The sequence below is a fragment of the Adiantum capillus-veneris genome, chromosome 19 (assembly GCF_014529385.1).
Source record: "Adiantum capillus-veneris isolate H3 chromosome 19, ASM1452938v2, whole genome shotgun sequence".
Taxonomy (NCBI): Eukaryota; Viridiplantae; Streptophyta; class Polypodiopsida; order Polypodiales; family Pteridaceae; genus Adiantum; species Adiantum capillus-veneris.
The window spans coordinates 137,273,841-137,297,785 of NC_140949.1; the positions used below are offsets into that span (position 1 = coordinate 137,273,841).

General features: G+C 46.2%; 1 protein-coding gene across 3 annotated transcripts in view; it reads left to right on the plus strand.

The window, feature by feature from the left end:
* The window catches only part of LOC147434938 (RHOMBOID-like protein 12, mitochondrial), a 193,280-nt gene that overhangs the window by 19,380 nt on the left and 149,955 nt on the right, over positions 1-23,945 (plus strand). For all 3 annotated transcript variants that reach the window (XM_086491312.1, XM_086491315.1, XM_086491313.1), the window contains exon 2: positions 1,116-1,245. In XM_086491312.1, coding sequence (XP_086347438.1) covers positions 1,116-1,245 — 130 coding nt within the window. The remainder of the gene's footprint in view (positions 1-1,115; positions 1,246-23,945) is intronic.

Genomic DNA, 23,945 nt, shown 5'->3' on the forward strand with positions numbered 1-23,945 from the left:
TGTGAAGACTACCGCATACTCTCTCTCTCTCTCTCTCTCTCTCTCTCTCGTGCTCCACCGTAGCTCAATGCTCGTCATTGTCTTCTGACTGTTTACATCATTGGGGAGCTAGCGACATGAATTTGGTATAGGATTATTATGAAACATTGTGAGAGCAGAAAGTGGATTCTTAAATTCTTCTCAACCAAGAAAGGTATTGTGTGCAGGAGCTTTTTTACGAGGATAATAATTTTTTTTGGTAAATACTTTCATGGTTTTCTGAAAACCAGGTGGTATGAGTGTGCAGATATTGTCTTTTAAATCTAGTCTAGGGGATTTGCATAAGAGGATGTTTGTACCATGCCAACTATCAGCTTTGTGGAAGAACAGGCCCACGGATACATGAAGATATTTAGGAATTTGACTCCAGTGGATTGTAGTATTATTTAGTGAATACTATCCGTGATGGAGCCTATTGAACACTGTTTGTGGATGACTACTATGTGTTTATTCTGCAGTCCTCTTGGTATATATACTCAGATACATGAAGATATTTAGGATTTTCATAAGAGCAACATTTAGTTTTAAAGAGCTACATAAAGTCTAGTTTCCAGCTTGGAGCCTTGATGCTACCAACGGTTTTTCAGGGATTGTTGGCCATGTGGTTCAGAGTGATTCCTCTGATGTGCATGAATTGTCATCTTGTAAGAACACATAGTGGAGCAGAAACCTTAGCAGGGTCTCAATGGTGGCTTGCTGGAAGTAAGGTGTTGGGCTTTCTTTCCCCCTTCTACTTCTGTGGGCTGAAAATTTATTTTGATGATCTAAATTTGGATATTCATACATCTGGCTCGTAGTTTGTGGAGTATAAAAGAAATGGAAGTTCATGTAGAACTATTCTCTTTTTTGCATAGAAGCAAGGAAGTGAATCATGTATTCGGTATGTCAAGCCCTGCCTAGACATAAAAGTCTACTGCTTTGCTTGCCAGGACCTGTCAAATTCTGACAAAATGTTGTGCATCTGTTGCATATGGCGCTTACTTGCGTGAAAAAGAATTGTTTTTCTTGCAACCTTTATATTTATAGCATGTGGTATTTGTGTGTCTAGGTAGTGATTGATATTCTTCATTCTCCAGGTTTGCGGGCTATGCATTGGATCGCCTCCACCAACTATCATCAATTGGGTTACAATAGAGACAATGGAACGAGTTTCAAGGACTGCAAACTGTTAGCAGCTAGAGGAGAGCGCCCTAGATTCTTTACTAGGTTAGCTTTGGAATAATCCGTGTGTCTTATGCATCATCATCAGTAAACAATAAATTAAACTTTTGACATGTTGATGGGTGACATAATGTTCTGCAAGGACTATTTAAGCCACCTTAAGTTTCCTTTCTCTGTACTTTAGATTTTGGACAACACACTGTGATCATAACAAAGAGAGGTCAATGTACGGGAGTGCACCATAATATGTGAAGCTGTAACCCTACCATGCCGGGTGGGAGTATGTGTGAGTAGTTGAGATCATGCGTGCCAGTTTTCCACTTTCAACGAGTTATGATGTGTTTTCAAACTTTAAAAATCAATGTCTGCCGGTCATTGGTAAGAACAGTATGAGACTGTTCTAGGACTAGCGTCACTTCTGAGAAGGCTTACAACTTGACAATGCATGCATCAATGTGTAGGTTTATGATAAAACTTTTGTAGGGCAGTTGTGTTAGCAGAGATTGGATGGGGGGTATATCTCCAAGACGAGCCTACGAGGTGGTGTTTGTGTGTCTGTCTGCGCACATGCACACACACACACACACACACACACACACACAGAGAGAGAGAGAGAGAGAGAGAGAGAGAGAGAGAGAGAGAGAGAGAGAGAGAGAGTTCTATTATCGTCCTCGGAGATCAAATATGACCTATGGGACCAAATGAACATGTCACGTGGTGTGAGTGGAGGTCATAAGTGACTCTCGATGCTCAAAAATGGCTGAAATAAGCGTCCCAATAGAGAGTCCACTGCGTGGTTTGGAGAGGAACGTATGTAGGGAGAGCTCATGGCTGAATATATGGGGAAAAGAGGTCCTAATGAGGTCAAAAGCTGAGCACTCAAATAGTGTGTGGTACTCACTCTTTCGCACTTGACGAGGGCATAAGGTGCAAAGTCGATGAGACTCCTTGGCAGTACCCCAACGTCTTGTCTCACAGCGTAGAGATTGGGAGCTAAAACGAATGGAGGCAATGGTCCGGATCGCACTTAACGGGACGGGCTCAAGGATGTAGAGATGGGTTCGGTTACCTCGTTCGGAGAAGAAGAGAGATTTGTAGTTTGGGGCAACATGTGTGGTGTAATGGCTGAAGCGAGAACCTCCAGATTTCTCCCAAGTCGTAATACATTGGCGTTGTAAGAAGGCCTCATTAACTTGGGAGTCGATCCATGCATCCTTGACCAAGTGACATGCATCCCATGTTCCAAACCATTTCTTAATGTCAAGCATGCACCTCGAACTTAGTATTTTGCTCTTGCATGTCTTTTGGACCTTTTGACTTGCTTTATATGCGATTCTAGGAAGTCGATACAAATGGCTACGTTGTGTCTTAAGCATGTACTCCACAACCCTTTGCATGCCCAAGACCTCAATGGGAAGCCATCTGGACTCAAGAAGTAAGAGCCTGTAGGGTGTTTGTGTCTTGACTTAGAGAAAGTTGGTGAGAAAACGCTTTTGGACATACTCAAACTCTTTCCAAGTAGACTTTCCAATGTTACCACCCCACACCTCCACTCCATAAAGAAGCACCAGTGTCACCGACGTGTCAAAGAGGTACTTTTTAAGAGCCCAACACTTGATCTCTCAGCATTGCACATTTTCTCAAATGCATAATAAGTCCTCTTTCTGGCTTCCAAGCAACACATTGCGCAATCCTTCCATTTATGATTGGATGGAACCTCAAGGCCAAGGTACTTGAAGCTATCTACCACTATAAGTTGCTCATTGTTGTATACAATGCATGGATTTTTGTCATTGAGGGTCTTTACAAGCATAACCTTGGTTTTGGATCCATTCACGATCATCCCATTCACTTATCTTCATCTCCATGATACATCCAACTCGCTTTGCCATCAAAGAACCAACCATTATAGTGCGATAGTTGTTCACATTGTCTCCTCCTTTGTGCAAAGGTTTAATCCAATTTGTACTTCAATCGTGAGGCATGCCATGCTAAAGTGCAAGTTTAAACATATCGCATATCCAATACCGTGTTTTCTTCCTTATCCATTTAATCATTTCAGCCTTACCTTGAAGGTCGCCTGCCTTGCGAGTAGCAAGTTTCTCAAGCGCGTGGCATACATCTTTGATGGTAAAGAAGGGAGGGATAAACGGAAGGGAGCTACAACACTCCATCTTATCAACATTGGGTTGCTTATAGAGGTTCTTGCAATGCGTATACATATCCTCAAGAGTCAAGTCACCAAAGCTCTCGATACGCTTGCCTTTTAGATTTTGCCAAAACTTGCCACATGCATGTGCTTTCCACCTTCTCCTCTTTTTTTGGACAAGTGCTTTGTATGTGTGTGAACGTTCGAAAATAAACTTCCTTGTCTTTGCTTACATCCAAACTTAGCAAGTGTTTTCGGGCTTGACTACATTCCATGTCAAACCATTTCTTCTTGGTGCTACCCTTTTCTAGACCTTTTGCAAGACGTGTGTTTCACCGAAAAGCATTCCTTCACACAAGAGCAAATTATTTCTTTGAAAACTTTCGACTTGCATTCTAATGTTGGGCTCTCTTGACGCTTTGTCATGCTTAACATTTGGTCCACCATATTAGCACATATAAGTGCTCGTTTAAAGTCTAGACGTAGGTACGAATGATTCACATCATGATTGGAGGCTACATGCTCGAGTCTTTTACCACACCTGAGGTCAAATACATAACATCCTATGATCCGATTCCAGATTCCATTCACCAAGTGTAAAGCTTTGTATGCATTCTAGAGTGGCTTCCAAAAACAACATATAGTAAATCACACTATCACCATCGTGCTTTCATATGTAAAGTCATTGGTGCCTTGCCATAAAGATACACCATTTGCAATGATCATTCTGGTACTATTGCACATATGTAGAAGTGATTTTTCATAGTGATCCAGTTCTTTTGCATCATTAGAACTTCGACTATACATGTATGAGTCCTCCATTCTTCTTGGAACATGCGGCATGTCGATTTGTTGTGTGTCGTGTTATAACGTATTTGTGCGAGCATTCATGTCTCCAAAGACAATGACTTCACCCTGGTCCTTGTAATGAGCAATGTCTTCCTCTAGTTCAACAAAGGGCTCATCTCTATCCATATCGAAGCGAGCATAAAAGTTGGAGTCATAGTGAGAAATGTAGCCACTAGCCACAAACATGAGTTGACCATTTGGTGGGTTGATTTTCAGCCATAAGTAGCGTTTATACTTATCTTGTTTGACAATGGAAACATCTTTCAAACCCTTTTTGATCATACATGCTACGCCTCCTTGGCCTCTACGTTGCTTTGCATTTCTGGCCCACATCAGAGAATGCACATTGTATTTGTCAAATCTAAGAATTTGTTGCGCATCATGCTCCCATGTTTCGACAAGAAGTATCACATCGGAGTCATTGGTAAGCTTATCAATGCCAATTCCCGTATTCCATGGATACCCGTTACAATTCCAAAAGCTTATTCGCAAGCGTGAGCTGGTCTCATAGATCAAAGTGACTTTTCTCTTGAGATGACACCTTAACCTTCTTGCTTCTTTCCTCATATGCTTTGCGACGTGCATTTTATTGCATAAGAGTGCGATCCTCATATACATTACAACCCGTTCCTTTGAGGTAGATCCAACTATCGTGAAGGATGATCTTTCTCTTTACATCATCAGCCATGGTACATACAATAGGTCATTCTCCCGAGCAAGGGACTCCTTGTTTTCAAACTTGATATGCACCATAAGCCATGGTTCCAAACATGCAAAATCTTCTCTCTCTCTCTCTCTCTCTCTACGTTCAATGATTTTGGAGTTTCTGTTTGTATGTTCCTATTGATTTCTCGTGTGGAGTGTCCAACAAGTCTCTTTCTGGAAACCCAAACAGAGCAGATGTCAATGGTTACACAAGGCACCAAGAAAGATCTGGAAAAAGACGTAGCGGGCACATTAGAACCATCAACCAAAAAGTAGAAATTGACTAAGGAGTTATGGGATCAACTCAGCGTTAGGGCGAAGAAACTAGCAACCTGTCAGGTGCAATTGAAATGGTGAAGATCTAGGTTTTACACTTCCACAAATCCTTTACTTCTTTTCCTTGCGTTAGTGATTCCTTTTAGCTTGAATGGTGGTTCCTTGTACTTTTCCCTTAAGAGTGGGAATGGGAGAGAAAAAGAGAGAGAAGAGGAGAATGACACCCGATGGGGTCCCAACCAATCCTCTCAAGGGCCCCTACACGGTTGGCGATGTGGTATTTGCTTTAGATTGCATAAATGGAATGTACATGCATGTAATACCTCAAGTGTAGACTCTACTGCCTTGAATGGTGAATGTCGCCACGGTAACTCCTCAAGACGAGGCACCTCCGGGGCTGATTTGATGCATATTTGGATTCTCTTTGGGATTGTAGATGGCCACCAAGGTTAAGATTTGGGGCTGAATTGCTCTCGTGATGTGAGAGGAATGAAGGGCTGAAAACGCAGATCTCGATGACGGACAACAATGGGAGCACTCGATGACGGCGAGGGAAGGGCTGAGGAGAGGTTCAATGGACTTCCGAAGTACCGGACCGCAACGGGAAGACCCGCGAGGACAAATCCGAGCCGGTTTGGCGAGGGAGATGGGCTGAAATCTGCAAACGTTGGCTGGTCTGCTGCGAACTGCAGGCGCTAGGGCTGATGATGAAAAATGCTTGCTGATTTGGCTTCAAAACGCTGGTGTGGATGATCTGAAGCAAAACGTCAAAGTTGATGTGCTTCTCACGCTAGCACTAGACAATCTGATAAAAAGTGCTAGCTCTCATGGCCCCTTATAGGTCCAATTACTCGTTATAAACTCCTCTAGGCTGGCTGATTAAACTTCGTGGACATTGACGTGTTGTCACGTGGACATCTAACCCTATGTGTACGTGGACAAGCTACTTCATGACTAGGGTTCAGTTCAGTTCAGTTAGCCTAGCTTAAAAAGTGTTCTGGCACTTTTGTGAGTCTGTTCGCAGACCGTGCATGTCCAGACACTTATAGTGGATGCATATCCTTTGGTAGCACACAGCATGATCTTTAGATTACAGTCAAAACCCATCAGGAGCATTTTTACAGTGCACAAACCTATTTTTCCTATTTTAGCCATTTTTCACTTATTATTGTTGGGAAAGTGGGTAGGGCAAATTGGCTATGAATATATATAAGAAAAGCTAGCGCTAGCATTCTCTGGTAGAAGAGGCAGAAGGAACCAAGTGTTCAACAGGCACCTTCTCAGTAAGAACCCCCCCCGCAGTCAACCTAGCGTTTTGAGCCAATAGAACCAGTGTTTTTATAAGGTGCACATCAGCCCAGCGTTTTGCAACTTGCAGATCAACCTGGCGACAACAACACTCAGCAGATCGCCTAGCATTTTTGCAGTAGGACCCCAGATCAGCCCTAGCGTAAGTAGAAACAACAGATCAGCCCAGAACACCTAGCGTTCTGCAGATTCCCCGGGACGGATTTAGCCTTTGCATCATCGTTTTCAGTTTCCAGCGTATAGACACCGCAGAACAAGTCCCGAACCTTGTAAATCTCACCTTCCCGCAGCAGATCCTCGTCGCACGGTTAGATCAGCCAAAGTTTGCAGATCCAGCCCGCTATTGGCAGATTTCAGCATCTGCGTTTTCAGTGCTCCTCGTCTCATCCTCATCATCGCCGTCGTCACCGACATAGAGTCAGAATTCAGGAGATACAAGATTTGCAAATTTCAACCCGTAGCGTTTTCAGATTTTAGCCCATCTCGTCTCGTTCTCATCGTCCGACATCGTCGGCAAGTCCATTGCATTGTCGAGATTTGTGTAATCAATAGTAGATCGCTCTCGCCATAGAGAGTGGGGCCTTTGGAGGAGGGTTTGACAATATTCTGGTGTCGTTTTCTTCTCTCTATCTCTCAATCTCAGCACCTTCATTCACAGTGTTTGCCACTTTGTGATTATTTGCACTCTCTCACTAAAGGAACAAAAGGCTCTCCCTTCCGTAAGTAAAGAAACCCTTGAGCACAGTTCGGAGCACTCATCTTGAGCAAAGTTCAACATTCACTTCCGCTGCACCTTACATTGGTATCAAAGCTTTGGCAGTGTTCTGTATCACTCAAGGAAAGAACCACTATAGTTTTTTTGCTTGTTGCGGTCGCACGTAACCCAAGTCCACTTGGGCGTGTCGATTCCTAATCGTGTTTTTGAAGAGTGACAGGAAACCCAAGAAAGAAGGGCTTGTCCAGCTTCTTCTTGTGCCTCTTTTCACTCACTGAGAGCGGACCGTGCACTTAGCGGCCGGCCAATTGACGTGAGGTGGGAAAAAGCAACCTTGGTGTGAGCGCAAGGCCGCCAAGGGGTGCGCCTGCAGGAAAGAGAAGAGCTCGGGTAAGAGCAGAGCCTTCTCTAACACAGATTGCAAGCTAAAGAAGAATCTCAAGAACTTCAAGAACTCAAGACCCTTAAGAACCCAAGAACCACAAGAACCCAAGTTCCTCGTGAACTCAAGAACTCACGACATCAGTGTATGGTCATCACCCGAAGCGGAATGGATACTTCGCATGGAAATGGCGAAGAAGAATTTTCCCCACCAGGAGGTTTTTCCGACTCTCTCCCTTCCCCATCTACGCACCAACTCCTATAGAGGCTTTGATCAAGACAATGATGGACATGATGACACGACACAAAAGACAACACGAAGCATGGCACGAAGACAGAATGGCAGCCATAGAGCGTGAGCGCGAGCGAGTGCGCTTGGCGGCCGAAGAAAGCATGGCAGCCTTAGAGCGTGAGCGCGAACAAGCACGCTTGGCGGCCGAAGAAAGACGGTTAGAGCGTGAAGCGCAGATAGACCACCACATGCAAGAGTTGGTCCCACTATTTTCTAATTTGCAGGTGCAGATTGAAGAGAATCAGGAGAAGGAGACTCTATCAGTCTTGTCTTCTTCAAAGCACGACACACATGATTTGCATGATCAAGATGTGATTATTCATGAGCATAATGATTTGCCTGATAAAGATGTGATTGTTCACAAGGATGATGGTTTAGTTGATACTTTGTCTAGTGAAGCTAATCTCATTGCAGATTCGATCGATCACGAAGAACTAATCTTGGCTCTCGAGTCGAGGTCCCAAGAACTCCCACCGGAAGTATTATGTGTGCGCATGATTAGTCAGTACGCATTGCTCGAGTGTTTCATTCGTGATGGTTTCCTGTATTTTAATCATCGTCTTTATGTGATCCCTTTTCATAGGCATGCCATATTGTACGATGAACACGATTCACTCACAAATGAGCACGGATGTATGCGGATTACTCATGAAAAGATGAAATGTTTGCACCCAACGAATTCACATTGCAGGTCTCTTCCTTGGCATGACACAATATCCGAAAGAGCACAAGAAGGATTGAGCATCAAGCATCGGCATTTCTAGTGTGATTTGCCACAGTTGATAGATTTAGATCAGAAAGACAAGTTTTGAATCCATTGTTTGCGTGTGTTTGATGAACAGTTTGGCACTCCGTCTCTTTGTTCATCTACATTGCATGCATAGTCTTTAAAGAAGACTATAAATTTTTCCAGTCACTTTACATGGAATGGGTATGTTCATGTTTTTATGTTGGAAGTGGTTTCATGAATTTTCATCCTCGAAGATTCTTGAAGAAGGTAGACGCATGACTATAGACGAAGTTGAAGCATTGAAGGAGCCACATATGACTGTCGCTTTCGGTGCGGCCCAAAGAAGCAAGGGTTGCAGACCTTTATGAAGTTCAAGTATCGCATCCCCACGCGTCACAGTGGGCTGGCGAAGAGTCCTTTCTAGGATTCCAGACGCTGTTGGCGATCGCTCTCGACGCCATACAGTTCGGTACCAGTACCTCACTTTGAAAAGGAGGGGATGTCACGTGCACATCTAACCCTATGTGTACGTGGACAAGCTACTGCATAACTAGGGTTCAGTTCAGTTCAATCAGCCTAGCTTAGGAAGCGTTCTGGCACTTTTGTGAGTCTGTTCGCAGACCGTGCATGTCTAGACACTTGTAGAAGCATATCCTCTGGTTGCACACAGCATGATCATCAGATTACAGTTAGAACCCATCAAGAGCATTTTACAGTGCACAGACCTATTTTCCCTATTTTATCCATTTTTCACTTATTATTATTAAGCGACTTTTGTTGGGAAAGTGAGTAGGGCAAATTGGCTATGAATATATAGAAGAAAAGCTAGCTCTAGCATTCTTTGATAGAAGAGGCGGTAGGAACCAAGTGTTCAACAGGCACCTTCTCAGCAAGACCCCCCCGGGCAGTGAACCTAGCGTTTTCAGGCAATAGAACCAGCGTTTTTCTCAAGTGCAGATCAGCCCAACGTTTTGCAACTGGCAGATCAACCTGGCGATAGCAGCACTCAGCAGATCACCTAGCATTTTTGCAGCAGGACACCAGATAAGCCCTAGCATTGGCAGAAACAACAGATCAGCCCTAGCGTTTTTGGATCAGCAGAACACCTAGCGTTTTGCAGATTCTCCACGACGGATTCAGCCTTTGAATCAGCGTTTTTAGTTTCCAGCGTATAGACATCGCAGAACAAGTCCCGAGCCTTGCAGATCTCACCTTCCTGCAGCAGATCCTCGCCGCACGGTTAGATCAGCCAAAGTTTGCAGATTCAACCCGCTATTCGCAGATTTTAGCATCTGCGTTTTCAGCGCGTCGTCGTAGCATCCTCGTCATGGCCGACGTCACTGACATAGAGTTGAAATTTAGCAGATACAAGATTTGCAGATTTCAGCCCTTAGCGTTTTCAGATTTCAGTCCGTCTTATCGTCGACATCATCGGCAAAGTCCATTGCATTGTAGAGATTTGTGCGATCAATAGTAGACCGCTCTCGCCATAGAGAGTGGGGCCTTCGGAGGAGGGTTTGACAACATTCTGGTGTTGTATTCTTTTCTCTCTATCTCTTAGTATAGCACCTTCATTCACAATGTTTGCCATTTTGTTTGTGATCATTTGCACTCTCTCACTAAAGGAACGGAAGGATTTCCCTTCCGTAACTAAAAGGAACACTTGAGCACAGTTCGGAGCACTCATCTTGAGCAAAGTTCAACATTCACTTGCACTGCACCTTACACGTGTCCACCAACCCCACCCAACGAATTAAATCATTAAATGATTTAAATGATATGTTTTTTACCAGAGCCAAGTTTCGTGTGAAACTGTTGCACATTTGTCTACCGAGGAACCCGATTGACGGGGACATTGGATTCCTCTGGCCTAAAGCTACATGGACGTCATGCCATATGCCCACCGTAGTATTATTACACCTGTCAAAATGCTTGTACAAACCATTTATGCAAGAGGGTTCCAAAATTCGAAAATATAGTCTGATGGACTTGTCTAGACATGGAGGTCCTGGAACAGGCTCACAAAATTGCCGGTACTAATCCTCCTAGGATTCTAGACACTCCTATCTAGGAAGAAGTGGAAAATTGACTCTAGAAGTTGATGAAGCATGTCCACTTGACACACAGAGCCATGTGCACGTGACATCCCCTCTTGCCTAAGGTGGGTTACAAGTACCGAACTCCATGAGATGGTTTCGGATGATGTTCCTTCTATATGATGTCTTCCATGGCGACTTTTGAGAGAGGCTCCCTTGGGTGATGTGGAAATGTTCAAAACACAAAGATCGTGATCATGCATCTACTCGCAAGCAATGGACTACCTCTTGGATCAAGGATGCCCTTGTTGGTTACTGGCAAACAATAACCTTTGCTGCCCGAACTTGGATGGTGTGAACCAAGCTGCAAACCGAATGGTTGCTCATAGAGCAAATGGCGGGATATGCCAACGTTGATGTCCACGAAGATTAATCGGCCCACCTATGCTACCCCTACGCGGGAAGACTGGCGAGGGGAATTCCAAACGGGAGATGAAGATGGATGTCCTTTGAAATGCCCACGAACCATGGCAAGTCCTTTCTATGATGTCTCATGAAACCGCCAAGTAACTCCTCAAAAGGGAAGGCCGAAGCAAGTGAAACTCCAAAGGGAAGGCTGAAGCAAGTCCTGCAGTATCTGGACCTTTAACCAGAGGTACTTGGTCGCTGTCACGCCTTGTACTAGTCAATGAGATGTGTCTCTCAAGAGCGCTGCTCTAAGAGAGTAAATAATCTTGGCCTCGCGAGGAAGGTAAAGCCTCACGTAGTCCAAGGGAAACTAGTGACAAAAGTGTCTGCCGTAGGAGCTTGGGTGCAATTGAAGTTCGGCTCGTTTTTCTCATGCATTCTTATTGCGCAAGGAAAATGGCATAGAGTACCCATCCCGGACTACTAAAACAAAACAAAACAAAATAAAGTAACTCTTCAAAGATAGAGGCTCCTCCTTGGGCTTCGACTAGATTGCCGTATGATGGAACCTATAGATGAATCCTTGTCTCTGCAACGGATGTGGCTACGAATGTAGGCTCACGATGCCTGCGAACTCCCACGGTGGTTGTCTTGGATTGGAACCCTTTGGCTCTGGATTGATGGCTACCGATTGCTAAGAAGATGTAGATGGTGTGGACCTGATGTGATGCCAAAGATGTGTACAGATTGATGACAATGCAATGCCTCTTCGCGAATGAAGGAATTCTCCAAGCGGATGGGAGAGATGGTTGTGTAAACAATGCCAAGTCTTCAAAGCTAATGGGCTGATCTGGATGGCGGCTTCCATTGTCTTCATAGGCTGCTAATAAATCTTGATACTCGCAATCAACATCTTCATGTCTCCAATGCATGTCTTCAATGATGCGATTTGTCATGTCGAAGAAGTTATGAGTGCAAGTATCTATACTAGAATTTCTTTATGTCGAGGTGGTGGAGCACGCACACCAAGGAACCTCTAGATGAATCCTCGTCTGGGCAACGGATGTGGCTGCGAATGTAGGCTCACGATGCCTGCGAACTCGTGCGGTGGTTGTCTTGGATTGGAACCTTTTGGCTCTGGATCGATGGCTACCGATTGCTAAGAAGATGTAGATGGCGTGGACCCGATGTGATGCCAAAGATGTGTACAGATTGATGACAATGCAATGCCTCTTCTCGAATGATGGAATTCTCCAAGCGGATGGGAGAGATGGTTGTGTAAACAATGCCAAGTCTTCAAAGCTAATGGGCTGATCTGGATGGCGGCTTCATTTGTCATCATAGGCCGCTAATAAATCTTGATACTCGCAATCAACATCTTCATGTCTCCAATGCATATCTTCAATGATGCGATTTGTCATGCGAAGAATTTATGAGTGCAAATATCCATACTAGAATTTCTTTATGTCGAGGTGGTTGAGCATGCACACCAAGTCAACTACCCTCTCACAGGCACACCACTGTCCACAAGTGTAATTGAAACCGGCCCGTAGGGCGGTAGGTGTTCGCTTTCACCCGAAATTCTCTACTTTAGACACACACACAAAGCACTTTGCAAAGAGAACCTGCGACGGGAATTAACACTTGAATACACACACGGCTCGAAAGCTAGAATGCCCCGAGCAGACGTCGACAACGTGTAGGTCCCAAAATTGGCGCCCCTTTCGGTATTTCTTTATTCTTTGAGAGGGTAAATTACAAAGTAAGGTCCTGGGAATCCTTTACTTGTATAACACTAGATACTACCTGATTTGGCCAAATTTCGGCAGCATAACAGCCCCAAAACTTGCGCGTAATAAATTCCCCTGTTGGATCTCACTTGCATTGGTGTAAACCCTCTGATTCCTGCCCAAAAACAGTAAATTCAGCTCGCTGTATTTACTGTTTTTTGCCCTGTTTTCAGCCCCAAACAGTCCCCTAGCTGTCCTTTGCCAGTGGGGCACGATTGCCAAGAGTTCTGGCGTCCGTATGGCTGAAAAACAGTCAATTTTCTGCGCATACATAGTGTTGAATTTGCACGTGTACGGTGAGGTTATGACCCTCACCGGTGCCTGCTTTGGAGTAGCAGCTAGCTACCCCTGTTCCTGCTCAAGGAGGCTCTTGCCTTAGCGCAAAAGCATGAACCCACACAGCTGTACATCAGTCAAATGAAGAGCCCTCTTGTGGGGCATCACATAACTATACGTAGGGGAGAGAGAGCTGTGTGTAGTGTGCAGGGCATCACTCCTAGCACCACACTGTACATGGTAGGGAAAGAAAGCACTCCATAGCTCTTAACCTGTGACAAAAACCCAAATGAAGCCTCTCCCAGCTTAAAAATCAGCGCCCTTTTTTGTGCATGAGGCAAGTTCATGAAAAAGTGACACTTGGCGCATTTACAAGCTTTTGCCCGTTTCGGGTTGCCGCCTGAAAATCTCTTGACCGGTCGCCCAGTTGACTTCGCGGCAGAGTTGTAAAGTGTTCCCCTAGTCATACTGGAGGTAATGATGCGAACACATTTCGCGGCCCAAAATAGCAGTTTCCTAAATTTTAGGAAATGATTCCGTTGGGCTCCCTGTGGTCATCTGACCATCTGTAGCCTGCTACAGTGTCACTTTACAGGACAGGCAGTTGGACAGTTAGCTACAGTTGGTCTGGTTCACACTGGACGGACCCTTTGGCTGGGAGTGACACGTGGCAGGGTACCTACGGTGGTCTAGTGGACGTCGTGGCCAGGTCACCACCACCACTCAGTTTGGAAATAGACTTAGCTGGCTGGACATTTATGGGCCATTGGTGGCTCCTATGGTTGTACATATCAGTAGTCGTTTTGGGACAGTTCCATCTTATCTTGCACGTAGTCGTCTAGAGAGTCTTACACAGAGCACTGCTACACCATCCATGCACATCTGAGCCTCGACACCCTATTTTGTACCTGTGAGTCTTGGGCTGGAGCTGAGTGTGCTGCCACTCCAGAGTCTGTACATGGTCCTTTGAGTTAGTCGAGTCCACATGTTCTGGTCTACTGCTGTGTCTCTGTTATTATCCATTGTTCCGTGTATTTCATTCTGTTGAGAGAGTTTCTGTTTGTTGAGTGAGATTGTCACGCACATTGCACTGGGGGACACCCACACTGTAGAGAGCACGACACATTATCCGCGCTACAGGTGCTCTCATTTTGGCGATCACGGTGGGACCTCAACTGAAGTCTCACTCTGTTGAGTAGCTGGTTTCTTCGCTTTGCCTGTGCGGCCTGTTGGTCGCTTCGCCTGTGCAGCCTGTTGGTCTGGTCCAGTTTCACCCTTGATAGCTTAATCTAGCTGGTCTAGTCTCTCGCCTTGCTGGCCTGGTCCCCTCTCGCCCTGGTCCAACTTGCCTCGTCTCTGGTCTAGACCCCTCGACCCTGGTCTAGTCCTCCTCGTCCCTCGTCCCTGGTCCAGCTAGTCTAGTCACTCGTCTGGTCTAGTAGAGTCTAGACCAGTCTTCAGCCAGTTCAAGGTTCTCTTGCCCAAAGCTTGGTTGGATTGGAGGTCACTGCATGACACATACAAGGAGGTCAGTTGAGCGTCAAAGCCCACTACTGAGCCCTCTGAAGTACTATCACAGAAGACGACCTTTGACACCTTGTAGAAATCCTTCAACCTCATCACCTATACCTCCACATATCACATCACCCATTCCTTCATCAGGTTCCCCATCTTCGCGATCACCTTCTCCAGAAAAGCTCTCTCCTATTCTTCTACAACAAGCTATTGTGCAACAGACTCAACAAGGAATCATGGAGCCACTAGCTAGTGTTTTGGCCAAGGTGAACATCAAGTTCCCTACATTCAAAGGGCTGTCTTCAGAAGATGCTGACGACCATGCAAGGAGATTTGTATCTCTCTGTAGGGGACGTGGGCTGAACAGAGAAGATGCTTACTTGGTACTATTTCCATCCACCCTGGATGGCCTAGCAGATAAATGGTACAGCCAATTTGCAGAGAACCATTTTGCAACTTGGGCAGCCTTAAGACAGCAGTTCTGTGCAGCTTTCAGGCCAGGTGACTACGAGGAGAAGGTGTTGGATGAGTTGGCCAACATGGTGCTCAAACCTGAGGAGACTTTTGCGGAGCTTATGACGAAAACTAAGTTGCTGGTGGCCAAGCTTCCCCAACAACCCGGTGAATTCATGGTTAAAAAGTGGGTGGAGAAGGCGCTTCCCAAAACTTCTCAGCAAAAACTCCGAGAGAGTCTTCGACCCGACGCCACTCTCGATGAGTTCATCGCAGCTGCTACTAGAATAGAGGGAGCTAGGAAGCTCTTCAACAACTCTCCTCAAATAGATACTCCCTCTGTGTTCTCGGAAGGTAGTCCTACTGATCCTTTAACTTCTTTACGTAGGGAACTGGAAGCCCTAAAGCTACAACGAGCTCTTCAAGAGGAGAGGTCCTTCTCTCTTAGACAAGAGAAGCCTACACATAATGAGGCATTGGAACAGATTAAGCGCGAGTTAGAAGAGCTCAAGTGTCAGCAAGAGACTAAGGCTATGGTTTGGTGTAGCTCATGCCGCTCTCCAGGGCACCCACCACAGGAATGCCCCCTTCGGTTTTACTGCCACTTCTGTGAAAAAGCTGGACATGAGGATAAGGATTGTTACTACCTCAAGGGATTGCGTCAAATACAACAAAATCTTGGTCCTTCTCTCCAACAAGGGCTAGCACCTGCATCCAACATGGTCTCACCCTACGGCCATCAAAACCAGTTGCCTCCTCTGCTGACAACACCCCCTATGCAGCAAGGTATGCACAACAACTTTGCACCCCACAGTTTTTATCTTGCCAGTACTCCCTCAGTTCCCCAAAGTTTCTACACCTCAGCCTCAAATTCCATGCAGCAACCACCTCGTCCCCCGTTTCGTCCTTCCAATCGGCCCATACTCTGCTACAGATGCGGAGAATATGGGCATTATCAGAGCAAGTGTCCTTTACCCGAGGGGTCCCCTCCTTGTCGTCATTGCTCTGATTCGAAGGATCACTACAGTAAAGATTGTCCCAAGCAAAGGGCATCCACGTCTTCAAGCTCGACTCAGAACCAGCCCGAATTCACCTTTCCGAAGATAAATTTGATTACTGTGAACACCGTGCCTCAACCTTCACCTGCTACTCATGTGGTTAAGCCTCTGCAAGTGGAGGAGCCTGCTGGTGTCCTTACTCGGGCACAAAGAGCAGCTCTTGGTCTCAGTCTACCCACAGGTCCACCTCGCCAGTCTCCACTTCCTCACTCTGGTCTACCCGACCCAAAGGACAAGTCCTTCCCAATTGCTCAGAGCAAACCAACTTCCTTGTTATCTGACATTGATGGAGCCTTCTTAGAAGCAGTGGTTGACTTGGAACAGATTAAGGTCACAAAAGGAGCCCAGTTCGAAGGCGCCAAGCCCACAGCAGAAGCCATCTTGAAAAATACTTTTCAGCAGGTGTCACTATACGACATGCTAAGGCTTGATGCAACACTTAGAAGTGACACCCTGTTAGTCATTCAGTCTCTGTACCCGGGGGCTGGGCCTAGTGGCGGGCACCTCCCTGTACAGCCCTCAGAGTCCTATTTGATTTCCTATCCATCTGCTCCCCTCACCGATTATAAAAGTCCCCGCCTCACTGTATCTATTCTTGGGCACCACCTATCCGGCGTCATCGTTGATGGAGGATCTGGAATCAATTTGATGCCCGAATTCACTATGATGGCCTTAGGTCTAAAGCCTACCCGACCTGCTCCTTTCACTGTTACATTGGCTGATCAGAGAACAGTCTACCCAGTGGGCATAGTCGACAAGGTGCCTCTGAAGGTACAAGATTTCACTTTTAACTTGGATTTTGTGGTAGTTAATCTTCCCCTAGTAGAGGGAGGTTATCCCTTGCTGATTGGTAGACCATGGCTGCGACATATGAAAGCACTTCACGACTGGGGAACCGACGCCATGTGGATACATACTCCTGGCTCTCCAATGCAACAAATTCGTATCGAAGGAGGTATGGATCCGGTCGTTCAGCATAGCTCTTTGTCAGTAGAGTCCAACCCTGACTTGGACCAGCCGGTCCCTCCCGATGGGTCCGATGAAGACTTACTGCAGTGGTTAGAAGCCACCTCTTCGATGCAATGGTATGTAGTCTCTCTTCAACCTTTGCCAACAGATTCACCCTATCCCCCTGATCCTACATCTGAAGCTACACCTGAGACCAAGAATCCCAGTCAGCCAAGTGAGCCAGAACCAAGTGGACCAGTCTCAAGTGAGTCAGAACCAAGTGGACCGGTCTCTGGTGCCCATCCTTCAGAGGGTCCCTTGATGGAAACCGTCGGCCTGGGTGAGCCTATAACCCACCATAGAAGGGGAAAAAAGTCTCCCTTGCAAGAGTTGGCCAACACCCCAGCTCCCTCCTTAGCCTCTACTCCATCTGACTCTCCACCCATGCCGGAGCACTTTGAGGTATCTGAGGATTTACCATTTGCAGAGCTTCCATCAGGTTGGTTGCAGGAAGAGTATGCTGATTTCAACATTGATCAGACGCCAGCTCATAATGTCCAAAGGCTAACAGAGGCGGCACAATCTTCTCCACCTGACGCAGCCTCGACCACTGCACCGCCTGACCCAGTCAGAGAGGTCAACCTAGGAGGCCCTGACAGCCATGAGCCCATCTTATTAGCCACTTGGTTATGGGATCACCCCCCTCTACTCGACCTGGTAATCTCCTTCGTGCGCTCTTTCAAAGATGTGTTTGCCTGGTCTTACCACGATTTAGAAGGAATCCCAGCAGAGCTAGGAGTCCACACAATTCCTCTGGTTGAGGGGGTAAGCCGGTCAGAGGACGTGCTTACAAACTGAATCCCAAGTATGCAGAAGCAGTCAAAATCGAGTTGGAAAAAATGCAAGAAGCAGGTATTATTGTACCAGTAGAGCACTCAGAATGGTTGTCTCCTATGGTTATTGCCCCAAAGAAGCAGTCCAACAAAATTCGAGTTTGTGTCGACTATCGGGCTCTGAATAAGGTCACAATCCCGGATGGATTTCCGACACCTTTTACTGAGAGAGTCCTCGAAGATGTCGCTGGCCATGTACTGTATAGTTTTATGGACGGGTTCAGCGGCTACAATCAGTTAGGAATACATCCTGACGACCAAATCAAAACAGCTTTTGTGACTCCCTGGGGTATTTTCATCTACACTAGAATGTCTTTTGGGCTTAAAAATGCACCGCCTTCTTTCAATCGCATAGTATATCTCATCTTTTGTCCTCTGCTTACTGATCACCTTCGCATATTCATGGATGACTTTTCCACCTTCTCGGGTGCTCAATGTTCGACCCCAGTAGAAAATCTAAAGGAGCATCTTGCTCAGCTCTCTGCAGTCTTCCTCAGGTGCAGAGAGGCACGTTTGAAGCTCAATCCGAACAAATGTCATTTTTTGGTCACAGAGGGCACACTGTTGGGCCATGTGGTGTCTGCTCAAGGTTTGGCACCGGACCCAGAGAAGATAGTGGCCATCTTGAAGTTACCTCCTCCCATAAATCCCAAAGGTGTTCAGAGCTTTGTGGGCCACACCGGCTATCATCGCAGGTTTATACGTATGTATGCACAGGTGGCTCAACCATTGACCCGGCTCACCAGTGCTGCTGTTCCCTTCCGGTGGTCAACACCTGAGGCCGAAGCATTTGCATACCTCAAAAAACGTCTCACTGAAGCGCCTATTCTAGTTGCCCCGGATTGGGCCCTACCTTTTCATGTGCATAGAGATGCCAGTCTGTTGGCTGTGGGTGCTGTGCTGACTCAGCCTAGCAAAGAGTTCAACTTGGATCGCCCTGTACATTATGCAAGTCGCTTGCTCACCAAAGCAGAGCGAAACTATAGCACCACAGAGAGGGAAGGATTGGCTATAGTGTATGCTCTACACAAATTTCGTCACTATTTGCTAGGGGTCCACTTCACAGTTATCACTGATCACCATGCCTTGCGCTATCTGCTTAATAAGCCACAGGTTGCAGGTCGAGTATGGCGATGGCTCCTCCTGATCCGAAAGCTTCTGGAGCAGCAGTGGGGACGACCCTTTCCCTTGGGTGACAGGACTGTGCTCTTACCTCATCTTTCATGGTACATATAGTTACTTTTGCAGTTTCATTCAGTTTTGGCTCACCGAGACGGTGACCAGTCTTGTGGCGGGCAACCTGTAGCCTGCTACAGTGTCACTTCACAGGACAGGCAGTTGGACAGTTAGCTACAGTTGGTCTGGTTCACACTGGACGGACCCTTTGGCTGGGAGTGACACGTGGCAGGGTACCTACGGTGGTCTAGTGGACGTCGTGGCCAGGTCACCACCACCACTCAGTTTGGAAATAGACTTAGCTGGCTGGACATTTATGGGCCGTTGGTGGCTCCTATGGTTGTACATATCAGTAGTCGTTTTGGGACAGTTCCATCTTATCTTGCACGTAGTCGTCTAGAGAGTCTTACACAGAGCACTGCTACACCATCCATGCACATCTGAGCCTCGACACCCTATTTTGTACCTGTGAGTCTTGGGCTGGAGCTGAGTGTGCTGCCACTCTAGAGTCTGTACATGGTCCTTTGAGTTATTCGAGTCCACATGTTCTGGTCTACATGTTCTGGTCTACTGCTGTGTCTCTGTTATTATCCATTGTTCCGTGTATTTCATTATGTTGAGAGAGAGTTTTTGTTTGTTGAGTGAGATTGTCACGCACATTGCACTGGGGGACACCCACACTGTAGAGAGCACGACACATTATCCGCGCTACACCATCTATCCTCATTGGGACCACATCCAAAAATGCAATGTGGTCCAACTGTCGGATATTTTCTCCTCTGGTAGTCCCACCTTGACTTTATGCCTTAATATTGAGTTCACTTTCTAGTATCCACCAACTTGCTAAGTGCGATGGGGGGACCTATATGATCTTGCTCTGAGCCTAGACATCCTCTTACTATACGAATTCCAGTGCCGACCACTATCCATCTGCGGGTGAAACTACCGTTCACATTGGCCATACAATGTCCGACCGTTTGCTACTTCAAAAAGAGGGTCTAAAAAGTAAAACAAAACCCTTTGGGAAGAAACCAACAATTAAAGTTAGCAGTTGCCACGTCCTCGTGACATAGTTAACAGCTGCCACATCCTCGTGACATACCCCCCTCTTGAAATCGCAAACGTCCTCGATTGCATACCATAAATAGACGCCACTGATGATCTTGTGCTATTAACACTCTTTTATCATCGCATGTATCCGCAAGAAAGGTCGTAACACATAGATACAAATGACCTAATGAGACCTTCATACTTTTGTCATTTCCATCTATTACACTGAATGCATATGTACATTTGACGTGCTAGCTCTATCATTACCCCTCCTTTGCACACGTTGGGTTGGGACATAAGTAGGTTGTAACCCAAAGGCTTCAAGGTAAAGCTGCAATACATTTGGTGACTCTGATAGTTCATGCTCTTCCATCCTCGGTATATATAGTGTTTGCATGTCCTACGCTCAAGGCGCACGGTCCTACGCTTAATGGCAGGTCCTGGAGTTATGTGAGTAAGAGAAGCGACCTAAGGCGAAAAGCTATAACATTCAAACACTCCAGAGAAAAATCTTTTTGCAGATTAGCGGATTAGTATAAAATCCTCAAAGCTTTGATACCAATGTAAGGTGCATGGGAATCCAAATGGTGAAGATCTAGGTTTTACACTTCCACAAATCCTTACTTCTTTTCCTTGGGTTAGTGATTTTGTTTAGCTTGAATGGTGGTTTCTTCTACTTTTCCCTTAAGAGAGAGAATGGGAGAGGGCGGTAAAGATGTGTAGAGGGAGAGAAAGAGAGAGAGAAGAAGACATTGACACCCAACCAACCCTCTCAAGGCCCCCCCACACCGTTGCCAATGTGGTATTTGGTTTAAATTGCGTAAATGGAATGTACACACACGCAATACCTCAAGTGCAGACTCTACTGACTTAAATGGTGAATGTTACCTCGTAAATTTTCAAGACGAGGCACCTTCGGGGCTGATTTGATGTGTCTTTGGATCCTTCTCAATGTGAAATTGTAGGGGAAGATCTGGGGCTGATTTGCTCTCATGATGTGAGAGGAATGAAGGGCTGAAAACACAGATCTTGATGACGGTGGTGATGGACAACAATGGGAGCATTCGATGACGGCAAGGGAATGGCCGAGGAGAGGCTCAATGGACTGCCCAAGTACCGAACCGCAACGGAAAGACTTGCCAGGATAGATCGGAGCTATTTTCATGATGGAGATGGGCTGAAATCTGAAAACGGTTCATCTGCTTAGAATTGCAGGTGCAAGGGCTAGTGATGCAAAAACGTGGCCGATCAGGCTTCAAAATGTTGGTGTTGATCTTTAGTGGTCCTTCTTGATGGTGAATGATATGCTCCGATTGAAGTATTTCTTTTATTTCCTCAACCTCAGGAGGTTCTTCAATAATAGGTTGACTTGGAGGCGGTCCCACATATGGCCGGAGTAAACTAACATGGAAAGCATTATGGATCCTCGAGTTAAGTGGTAGCTCTAATTGGAATGTCACATCGTTCACTTGGTCAATTATCTTAAATGGCCTATAGGTTGACTTGGCGGGCTCACATATGGCTGGAGTAAACTAACATGGAAAGCATTATCGATCCTCCAGTTAAGCGCTAGCTCTAATCGGAATGTCACATGGCTCACTTGGTCAATTATCTTAAATGGCCCATAATATTGATTGGAAAGTTTTAGAATTTTTCCCTTAAGAGGCGCCTGTTTCTCTAGTCTTGCCTTCTCAAACTTGAGTAAGACCAATTGATCGACTGTTAAGTCCAAATTTCTTCTGTGCTTGTCAACAGTTTTCTTATGTTTTTCTTGAGGTCACAATATTGCTCTCTTAACTTGCCCATAGGGAGTGTCCATATCCTGGACAAACTCATCCACTATAAATTTCTTATTCTTAGTTAAAAAGGATCGATGGAAGCAAATCTTACCATATTGAATCTCAAAGGATGCCTTTTTCTGTCCGACACGTAGGATTTCAACATATCCAATGGTGTAGAATTGGCAATCTCACTCTGCCCATCCGTTTGGGGATGGTATGCAAAACAAAAATTCAACTTCATGCCAAGGTTATCAAACAAAACACGCCCAAAATTTAACAAAAATTCAACTTCATGCCAAGGTTATCAAACAAAACACGCCCAAAATTTCTTGTCATGCCAGGATCTTGATCACTCACAGTAGACTTGCGCATCCCATGATGTTTGAAAATCTGTGCTAAGAAAATTCTAGCCATTTGATCTGATTTGATTGTTTTCTTGATTGGAATAAAGTGAGCTTGCTTGCAAATGTGTCCACAATGGTTGAGATCGCATCATTTCGAGTCTGAGTCTTTTTTTTTTTTTCGAGAAAAAGATCCTTCTTTTAGTTAATGAAACTGCCCATGTGGCTACAACCTCCTCTACGAGAGAGGACTACAACAATCATATGGGGAGACTCTCCCAATGAAAAAACAACATATGTACAATGAGGCTAGTTCAAGGGATGGGAGGAGGGAAGAGCCACACAGGTGGACGGTAGTGCCATCTGAGCACACCTTGGACCATGGTGAAAAATGGCCCAAGGCGCCAAAGTCGAAGGAAAACCTCTTTGCGCTCTCTCGTGCGGTCGGAACTGCCATGGAGTCTCTTGAACTGTCCTCTAAGAGTATGGACCAGCTCAAGCCAAAGGTCCCGAACAGTCTCTGCTGGTGGTACAGGGCGAGCCTCGCAGATGCGGAAGCAACGGGTCTGCCAGATGAACCAGAGTGTCAGGCCACTGATGAGCTCCCAACACACCTCTCTCTCACTGCACCACTCTGTGGACTAAGCTCTGTGGCACGCTGGAGTGTAGGTCGCCCCCCCCGCGTCACTATCATCTTGCTGCTGGATGATAGCTCAAACTGAAGTGCCGGGCCCGTGGGAGTGGACCAAGCAGTTGCCCCCCAAGTGTACAGTCGAGCCGTGGAAAGAGCGGGCATCAGCCGAAGAACACGCAGCCACACCTGTTGTGCCAAGGGACAGTCCCAAAGACAGTGACGCTCACTCTCCACAAGATGGTCACAAGCTGTGCATGTTGACGAAAGACCACTATGCACAAGCCAACTCCCAACTGCTGTAGCTATGTGTGCGACCAGCCACTGAAACAAAGTGCGGCAGTTTGGAGTCCCACAACCTCTCCCAAAAAGCTGCCAAGAACTCAGCTGTGAGACCCTCCTCCTACCAATGAGGTGCTGCAGCAGGGCGAGCCTCTCTTTGTGCTGCCAGTATGTGACGTCCCAATCGAATAGTGTACTGGAAGAAAGGGACGCCTGGGTGGTCTACAGAAGAGACGGGGTCCCTCCAAAGCCACTCTCCAGCATCTCGCTATACTCGTGCCAGTGAACAACACTCCCAAGCCCACAGTCTCCAATGTCTAGTCTCAAGAGCAACTGGGTCAAGATCGATGACACAAGTCCTCCCATAGATGCCCACCACTCGGATCCTGTGAAAAAAGCACTCTGCCACCTGCTGGGCCTCTACTGCAACTCGTTGCAAGCGTCCCTCACCCTGTAGCTCGAAAAACAGGGAAGGGATAGTCTCTGAGCAAGCCTGAACAGAGATGAGAACCTCTAGTCGCGTGAAGGTTCCCATCCATCTTGGCGTTGCTGACTCGAGAGGCGTGAACCACTCAGCTGGTATTGCCTCTGATGCCCTGTAGCTGAAAGCCTTGTAGCTCCTCTGACAGGCCTGAAAACTGTAACTAGTCACCTAAGGAGCGTGCTGGACCCGCTGCCATGGAACCCCAGGAAACATGAGGC